General features: G+C 34.0%; 1 protein-coding gene across 1 annotated transcript in view; it reads right to left on the bottom strand.

The window, feature by feature from the left end:
* Positions 1-2,855: 2,855 nt before the first annotated feature.
* LOC129232564 (uncharacterized protein CG3556-like) overlaps positions 2,856-10,265 on the bottom strand; it is a gene marked incomplete at both ends in the record, with an annotated part of 34,064 nt that continues 26,654 nt past the window's right edge. Inside the window, 2 exon segments of the mRNA XM_054866697.1 lie at positions 2,856-3,030; positions 7,131-7,323. Coding sequence (XP_054722672.1) covers positions 2,856-3,030; positions 7,131-7,323 — 368 coding nt within the window.

The following is a 10,265-nucleotide window of genomic DNA, read 5'->3' as shown; positions in this document are numbered from 1 at the left end:
CATTATAGAGAAGTAATAAATTATATTGAAAATAAGGGTTTTTATTTCTGAATATTGAACAATTTCCCATAGCAGGCTGCTATAACCGTTACGGCTTAAATGTCCACACATGTTTCTCTTTTAATCGAACACTTAAAATTCAAAAGCATAACCAGTTGAACCGAGTCCATTTTTTAAGTGTAATTTTTCGAACGTATAGACAAAATGTTTTTTTTTTCATCCGAAAGCAGAGGAGTAGAAAATGATTTAATACTGATGAAGTTGATAATAATTTTAATGTTTTACATCGTATTCGAATAAATAATTAAAGTTTTACTGGGTGAATCTCGTAATTTTAATTTGGCGCAAAATGATTTCATTTGTACAAAAGGTCGAACACTGCTATTAGAAAAGTCAACTTACCTGAATGATAATTGTAGCCTGCATAAAGGAGTCGAAACACCAAGTAGCATTCCCACTGCATTTATTTTATTACGTGTGTTATCTGTTGTATGTTATGATTACATGTAATGCGTAATATTAATGTAAATTTGCTATTATGTCGGACAGCCCGAGCTTGCCCGAAGTTCAGATAGTTTATAGCCAAACGCTCTACCGTAAAAACTTATCAATTTAACCGAACAACTAAGTCCAGTGCTTTTAAGCTTTATTAAAACACACACACACACACAGGTTAATTTTAATTTTTTTTCCCTTGCCGAAAGCGACGCAAAAAAAAATTGGAAAATTGTACTATAACTTTGCTTTAAAAAAATTGGCATAAGAATTACTGGCTGCATCAAGGCTTTGCAGCGTTACCGAAAACTTGATTTTTAGACCGTAAGTCTATTTTTCAACATTAGTCGGTCTGATAAGTATTAAAATAAGGGGAGGGGGGGATTTCTTCAAAGATAAGAAAGATCTCGCATGCTGACAGAAAAGTAATCCACGGAAATAATATATAAGATAAGATAATGAAGATAAATGTTTTTATTTTTGAAAATTTTTACAATTTGTTATCGCAAGCTGCTTGAACCGTTATGACTTAGATGGCAGCACGTGTTCACCATTTAACACCACGGTTAAAATACAAAATAATTTCAACTAAGTTCTTTTTTAAGCGTAGCTTTTCGAATGTAGTAAAAATGTCATAGGCTATTTTTTTTTTTTTTTTTTTGTAAAAAGAAGAAAAAATATATATTTTACCCTTCAAATTGAGGTAGTAATAATTTTTTTATTTGTACAAATAAGAGCCAAAAACTCATTAGAAGAATCTATATTTCAATATACGATTTATTATTTTCTTCTGAACAAAAAACAATTCCATTGTAGTCTGAAATCTTAAACCTGATACTTATATTTTTGCTTACACTATACTTTAATTTTCAATTTTCTGACTGAAGCCAAAGCTTTAAAAAAAAAAAAAAAAAAAAAAAAAAAAAAAAAAAAAAAAAAAAAAAAAAAAAAAACTTTTAGTTTAGAATAAATTTAACTCTATGTTGCATCAAGTTTTCGTAACAGCAAGGAGCGTTTCTATCCCATTTATTCTATTCCCTCATATATGTTATACATTGTAATTGAGTGTTCACGTAATGCGCGTTATTTCTCTAATTTTTTTAACCGAAAACCTCATTCGGTTTCTTTAAATCAAGTTTTTTTGACAGAAAAAAAAAACAATTTTTAGACCGTGGGTCTATTTTTCGTCAGTAGCCTGCACGAATAGCTTTAAAATAAGGTGTAAATCAAAGAAATGGATCAAGAATTGAGGGAGATCTCGCGTAGAAACCAAAAACAGGCTACAGAAATAATAAATAAGGATTCTTTGTTGATGGGTCTGCCGACGAAACTATACAAAATTTGGGAGCTGGTGTACACTTCCTACTATCGGATGGCACCACAACATATTACAAGATTGAACACAGGCATCATTGCTTCAAATTACACCAGCGCGGTTAAAGCAACCCAAAAAGGCTCCACATGAAAATTTTTAACTGGATAGTAAAAATAAAACTGATGGTTTGGTTATCTTCTGCTACTTCAAAGCTGCTTTGGAGGCTACAAAGAAGGGGAAAACTGCTTTCCCGCAAGGAATTCATCTCCAACTGGAAGAAATAAACCTGCTAAACATGACCTGCATACTTCCAGCACCAAAATTGCAAATGCCATTTAAATTTTTAATCAATAAGAAAAAACTATCAAGAATGCCCATTAGATATGTGAAATAAATGCAAGGAGAGAAATTACGAAGACAATTACGTGGTTAAGAACTAAACAATATCGGGGCATGAAAATTATCGATGACGGTGCAACATCATACCGTCTTTGTAACACCCGAGAAGTTCCACTTGCCCTAGACCACATTTTTGACTGTTGTGCTATTCTGAAAGCCTTGTCTCTTGTTGGAGAGTTTCCCTTCAGTGGACAGCTTTTTTTTGACAATATCGTCTACACCGCAAAATGTGTTTTATCTGCGCGTGAATATTTATAAATATTTCATGTCAGGGACACGACACCTACCAACCAGGCTTTTCTTATGGACCACATCTTCAACTTTGTTTCCGCAGTTACCTTCAAAAAATGATCACCTGTTTTGCCTGCTGAAATTAAAGTTGTATCTAAGAGGCGCGAATGATGCAGCTGCTGATTGTGAGGTACAGAGTAAAAGATTCAGAGATATCACACTGAAAACTTTGTGATGTATGTATTGGAAAACTCATAAGGACATGATGAGTAAAATGTATCTGTTTTAAGCTCAATTATGAATAGGAAAGATATTTTTCATGTACTTACCTTCATTGGCTTTTTAAAACCTATTTACTGACTTACCCTCGTTTTTTTATGAAGTTTTAAGATTAAGTTCAAATGCTTTATTTTACCTGTATCTGAAATCCAACTGTGCGGATTTTTCCATGACACCATATAGGGACGTGTTGACTGGTACTCGCACTTTCAGGCTCCTTTGAAGGTCTTTTTCGTCACCTATCCACACAGAGTATTGGACGTACAATGTGGGACCAACTTGATCGATCAAATCATTGACCTCTATATCTCCTAGAAAAGAATTTTTCTTGCTGATAATGAAATAATTACTTGGTTGATAAGCGTTTAAATCGTAATTCTAATTAGCATTTGTTGAAAAATTACGTAATATATTTTAACAGTTGATCTCAAAAAAAAAGATACTTGTATTACATTAGGAAACAGCGATTTATTTGTTTTAGTTCAGTAACTTGTATTTGACTCTTGTTTGGCCTCTGAGTCCGAAAAATGATCTCAGTCTATTCATAACCGATGTGACCCGAACAACGACATATGGCACTTAATGATGCCACTACCAGTCGATCTAAAGTTCGATCTTTGAACACATAAAGCGCAAAAATTTGAAAGTAGTTTACGGTTTAACGAGTATTGCTAGCTGCGAAATTGGATATACAATGAATTCGACTTACGCAAAAAAAATTTTGAAAAAAAAAAAAAAAAAAAAAAAAAAAAAAAAATAGAACCGACTTCAAAATTGCTCTAAAAAGTGAAAAATAATTTTATTCTTTAAACACCATCGATAATACTTTTAAACATAATTTTTGAAGTTGGCGCAAAAACGATAGATAAAATCATTCACAGCCATAACTCAACTACAAGTATAAATTTAACCAGGTCCAGTTTCTTCACTACCACGTGCATTACGCATTGATGACAGCATATTTGAGTAACGATATAAATGTTTCGTTCCTAACTTTGGATGATTTTTTGATAAAAATATGAACGAAGCATGGTTACAATGGATTTTACTTTTTGTTTTGCGCCAACTTCAAAAATTATGTTTAAAAGTATTATCGATGGTGTTTAAAGAATAAAATTATTTTTCACTTTTTAGAGCAATTTTGAAGTCGGTTCTATTTTTTTTTTCAAAATTTTTTTATTTCATTCTTTTTAGTGTAAATGCAGATATTTCAGTAAAAGTAAGAAGTTACCTAGTAAGAAGTTCGGCTCTATATCACTGTATTGCTTTAGAAAAGCCTTTATTCAAAATTATCATTACAATTACTATTAATGTTACCTACTGTTATATGGCACCAAACTTTTATAACAATGAGTTTCATATTGTCGCGTAGATGAAGATAGCGAAGACAATGTGAAAGCCAAATGAAGCAAATACTCGTTAGTCTCAACTCGAGATCTTTATTCAGAACCACGAATGAACATTACATCTCCTTATATACAACTTGAGAAAGTGCTGGAACTTTCCAGACTTGGAAAGATACAGAAATTAATAGAACATTCGAGAAAATACGGGAAACAGTAGAAACGAAATTTAAGTAAAATTCACTTTGTGCTAGTCGGGATTTGAACCCGGGTCGCCCGTGTGGGAGGCGAGAATTCTACCACTGAGCCACCGTTAGTCACGGGTAAAAAGTGGGAACTTCGCTACAATATCATTTTAATCATTTAATAGGGAAATTTACTGTGTTTTGCCCATAACTTTTTTTTCTAAAGAACAAATATGGTCAAACAAAGTAATGGGACCTAAGTTGAGCCATCCCCTATCCATTAAAAAAAGAATCATCAAAATCGGTTCACTAGGTGAGACGCTATGAGTGGACAAACAAAAAAAAAAAAAAAAACATACATACGGTATGAATTGATAACCGCCTCCTTTTTGAAGTCGGTTAAAAAAATGGCTACAGCTCAAGTTTTTCACGAGTAACGAACTTTAGAGTTAACACGAATTCCTCGACCGCAGCACGAAAGTGTTAAAGTGTTTGAAAGGGAAACCCGGGGGCTTAGGTATCGGCTTCTTTATTCTATACTAAGTATTGATTTAGTGAATGGACTTTCATACCTTTAGCATCACTAAAAGCGGAATTTACCACACTGTACTCGTCTGAACGACGCTTTGTCAGTGTACATCGTTTATTTATTTTTTTTTTTCCATTCTAAGCATGAACATTGACGAAATTTAATCCCACCTAGGCACTTTGCTTCATCTCAAGTTTGTGAAGATGGAAACAAAAAGCGAAAGTTTGCGACAATTGAAGTAAATGTAAAGATTTTGGATATGCTTGGAGCACAGAAACTATATATGAGTGAATATCTTATACGTACAATTAATAGTAAAAAAAAGGAAATCCGTAAAAGTTCAGAACTTAGTTTTAATACTGAAGCTTGCAGAGTAGTGCATGCGTAAAATGCAAACATTATGAAAATGGAAACTGCTCTTGTATTGCATATCAAAGATACCAGGAGAAGGCGTGTTATCATAGATGGAAACGTTGTAAAAGAAAAGGTGAAACAACTGTATTTATAAATTGCTGTTGAATCTACGACTGCTACAGCTGAAGAAGAAAGTATCGATGACCCTCAGCCAGGACCCTCGTGTGTTTTGATATTTAATGCTAGTGCTGGTTGGCTCAATAAAAGTACTAAGAGGAGTAGTTTGAGTAGTGTGATTCCTCAAAGTGAAAGCACTTCAGCTGATCTTGCTGCAGCAGAAGATTATGTAAATAAAAAAAAAAAAATCCCTGTGATTGTTATGAAAGGACACTATCAACTTGAGCAGGTCTTTAATGTGGACTAGACAGGGTCGTTCATTTCGCACATATTTATTTAAATAGGAAGAAAATGCCTTTTAATTTCCCATGAGGATCTGCGTTAACTCAGCTGGCTTTTTATTAGAGTCTTCTGAAATTTAGATGTCAAAAAATCTAATGACTTTGAGAAATAATAATAATAAAAAAAGTCTCCCTGCCAGATCATTGGATGTACCACCCAAAGGCTTAAATAGCAAAGAACCTCAAGAGCGAATAGTTTGTCGAATCATTCATTCCTCAGGAAAAAGATTATCTGAAAGACAGGGGTCTGCCCATCGAGTCCCTCACCTTCTCGAGGAAGGCGTTGAAGTGCATTTCTTGCACAGCTTTATTGATTCAGCTAATGGATTAGGGCATTATTCGGGCATTTAAAACCATTTGTACGAGAGAGTGTCTCCAAAGCCTTATGAAGGCAATGGACGTCGTGAAAAATTTCACTTGAAATAGTACTGGAAACATTGCACAATTGCCTCTGCACAGCACAACATATTCACATCATTAAGGGACCACAGTATCTTCAGAACATTTTTTAAATATTTATATCAATTTTTTCTGAAATCATAGCATGCACACTTATTTCGCAATCACTAATTTATTTTCAAAACCTTAAAATAATGCCACATTTTTTAAAAATTCGAATAATTTAGAAAAATTTCAATTTTTTAAAATCCCTAAGGCTTTTTTGTTTTTGCACTTATTTAAAAAAAGTTTTTTGCTAAGCAATCAAAAAAATCATCTCTGAAAATCTGTACATTCATTTGCTTCTATATTTATTAGAACATTTTCTATGATTAATTTTGTAAAAAATAATATTTTTAAAAAAAAAGGAATTTGTTTTTTAAAGGTATAACATGCTCTAAACATTTGAGTAATTTGTAAAATGCTTATCCAATGCACAGTTTTCTTAAATATATTATCCTGATTCCAAAAAGTATTACTTTAAAGCTGTATCTTTAATAGAAAAAAATCCTAAGGGATTCTAATGACATAAAAATACAAAAAAATGATCACTGAGAAAAAGCAATTTCAAGTTTTTCTTTTGCATAAGTGCACATAGCGAGCATGACCTAAAAACACTCATAACTTTTTAAACATTTGAACTAAAGCAATGAAACTTTTCCCCTGTGTTCGGAATAATTTGTAGTTTTGAAATGAGCAATAAAATTTTTTTTTGATCGTTTGATCATTTTTGAGGTACTGTAACCCCTTAAAAGCAGTGAAAACACAGGCGGCCAATGAAAGTTCGGAGAAGTTTTGGCGGGTTGTCATGCACAATTTTTTCTTCTGAAGAGATTCCCAGTGAAGCAGTTCAAACGGAAGAGATTCCTCGTGAAGAAGTTCAAAAAGCAGTGCACTTCGCTAAGGACTTCTTCCCCTGAATATTCTCCCAACTGTATCCCTATTGACTTCGGAAGCATCGACTATCTGGAGGAGATAGGGTTACAGGCAGATAGACGCATGCAGAGTTTAGTTGTATAGATGACAATGAGTTCCAATGCGAATTATTTTTAATTAATATCAAGAACCTTTTTAAATATTTCAAAAATTTTCTCAAGTTCTTACCGTCATCTTTTTGTTTCTCACAGTTATCAGAGCTAATATTTATCAAACTTTTATAATTGAGAACTGGGAGAACATAGTAAGTATTGACGACATCCCCAAATGATCCATCATTTAATTGTTTTTCCAAAATCCGTCTCATTGCTTTTTCCTCGTCAAAATTTGATCCGTCTTCTTCTTCTGTAGCGTAAAGAGCCTAGATTAAAAGCAAAAGTTGAAATGTTAATTCAAATTAGGGTCAGTCATACAAATTGAAGCAAATTTTTTTGAAGTGTTGTTTTTGCTAGCTTCGATATCATTTGACAATCCCTGCAAATATAATATTTAATGCTTATGCGCTTGCATAATGTATGCGTGGTTAAAGAAGATACAGCATTGTACGTTATCAATGCTATTATCTGCAAAAATAACCTTCAATCTTTTAGAAAAAAATTAACAAACATGTTTCCCGACTTTTATAATAATCATTTATGGATAGTACAAATTTGCTGAGTTGACACAGAATTCAAATTATTTTCAGCTAAACCCGTTGTCCTCACGTAAATAATAGCCAATGATCGAGTAACCCGCGAGTTTCAAGAATGAAACTCGCGCCACAGCATGATAATTTGATAATGTGTTTTGGTAATGTTTAACATGTAGGGAAAGGCTTTATTGTGACAAGGCTGAACTCAATCCGGTAACTTAACTGTTTTACTGGTAAGACAGTCATTTTAGGGGAATGAAGAAACGAAAAAGTGGTCAACTATGAACGCTACCTACTGGAGTTTAGGGTTAATCCACTGGAGTTAGTGTGACAATTTCAACTATCAAAATATCATCAAACAGACAATGTTTTCTCTCAAATGTAGAAGCAATTATCACCCGTCATACCTTGACGGGCGAATTTCTAGTTAATGTAGATCTACGAATGTGAGAACGTGTCATTTGCCCCCCCCCCCACTTACTTAATATTAACAAGTACGGATCCAGAAACTATTCAAGAAGGGGGCGATTGATTTCATACCCTTACCCTTTTATAAATTCGCAAAAATCCACCCCCCTCTTTCAAACACCATGAAAGATCGTCTGATTTCAGTTATTTTGGTAGGGGGGGGACTTCCTTTTCTACAAAATTCCGGAGGAATGTACCAAACCCCATCTCATACCTTAACACCATCAAAGGTGTCCCATAATAGTTTCTCTTTTTTTTTGGGGGGGGGGGGGGACTTCAATTTTCGAAACTTTCCTGAGAAGAGCCCTTGAACCCTATAACCCTATTTAATATCATATAAAATCGTCTAAAATTGAGTTTTTGAAACTTTCAAATACTTCCTGTACAAATTTCGGATCCCTATCACTAGAGTGTTAAGATATGTGCTACAATTTACTTTTCCAGACAGCAAGAGCTTCGTTGCCAAACTATTGAAGATAGGCTAACACAATTTCCTACTTCGGTATCAAAAATATGCCGTGGAAGAGTTCTGCATCTCGACTCAAGGAGGGGGCGATCGCCCCCATCGCCCCTCCCTTGTATCCGTCCCTGAATATTAATAACCTCTGTCCTCTCCTTCATTTCATTTTTTTCAATGTCTTTAAATTATTCCAAAACTTAAAAATATCCAGCATCCAGCCTAAGGCAGTCATTTGCATTTCGAACTCCTGAATTCAAATTATGTTTTCCGCAATTACGAACTGCGATAAGGACCTTACTCGTTAGGTTTCTTGTTTCTACAATGGAATGAAAGTGGCCAAGAAATTTTTGCACCCTTCATAATATGACTGGTGATTTTCTAGATTTGGTAATACGAAACATATCCATAAAAAAGAAATGGTAACTGAGATGCGGTGACAAAGAATAGTTATTAGGTCCAATTTGCACCCGTACACTTATTATAAATATGATCTTTACATACAGCGCATACCGTAATGGTGTTTTCATTTCTTATCAATCTGAAATGATTTGAATCGGTAATATCGAATTTTTTATTTCGATACGGTTTTGATGTTTAAGTATACGTATTTTCTCTGAAAAAACGTGATTTTTCACCAAAAAAAAAAAAAAAAAAAAAACAAAAAAATCCACACGTTTAGTAATGAAAAATTTGCTTGAGTTAAGCCTTGGATGAACGCAAAGCATACAAACTGTAACCATCGTGACAAAAATTAGTCCTCTGAATAAATATTAAAAACAACGAGCTAGACTTACTCTCTTGTACATGAAACTCTAATTTTCGGATTTTCCTCTCATAAGTGTACTTTGTGGAGAATAATTACAATCCTCATACATATAATAGCCTATGATCGAGTAAAGCGCGAGTCTCAACAATGAAACTCGAGGCACGGCATGATAATTTGATAATATGTGTGGCAATGTTTAACATGTAGGGAAAGGCTTTATTGTGACAAGGCTGAACTCAATCCGGTAACTTAACTGTTTTACTGGTAAGACAGTCATTTTAGGGGAATGAAGAAACGAAAAAGTGGTCAACTATGAACGCTACCTACTGGAGTTTAGGGTTAATCCACTGGAGTTAGTGTGACAATTTCAACTATCAAAATATCATCAAACAGACAATGTTTTCTCTCAAATGTAGAAGCAATTATCACCCGTCATACCTTGACGGGCGAATTTCTAGTTAATGTAGATCTACGAATGTGAGAACGTGTCATTTGCCCCCCCCCCCCACTTACTTAATATTAACAAGTACGGATCCAGAAACTATTCAAGAAGGGGGCGATTGATTTCATACCCTTACCCTTTTATAAATTCGCAAAAATCCACCCCCCTCTTTCAAACACCATGAAAGATCGTCTGATTTCAGTTATTTTGGTAGGGGGGGGACTTCCTTTTCTACAAAATTCCGGAGGAATGTACCAAACCCCATCTCATACCTTAACACCATCAAAGGTGTCCCATAATAGTTTCTCTTTTTTTTTTTTTTTGGGGGGGGGGGGACTTCAATTTTCGAAACTTTCCTGAGAAGAGCCCTTGAACCCTATAACCCTATTTAATATCATATAAAATCGTCTAAAATTGAGTTTTTGAAACTTTCAAATACTTCCTGTACAAATTTCGGATCCCTATCACTAGAGTGTTAAGATATGTGCTACAATTTACTTTTCCAGACAGCAAGAGCTTCGTTGCCAAACTATTGA

This window comes from Uloborus diversus, unplaced genomic scaffold (assembly GCF_026930045.1).
Source record: "Uloborus diversus isolate 005 unplaced genomic scaffold, Udiv.v.3.1 scaffold_1273, whole genome shotgun sequence".
Taxonomy (NCBI): Eukaryota; Metazoa; Arthropoda; class Arachnida; order Araneae; family Uloboridae; genus Uloborus; species Uloborus diversus.
This window is presented reverse-complemented; position numbering and strand designations above follow the sequence as displayed.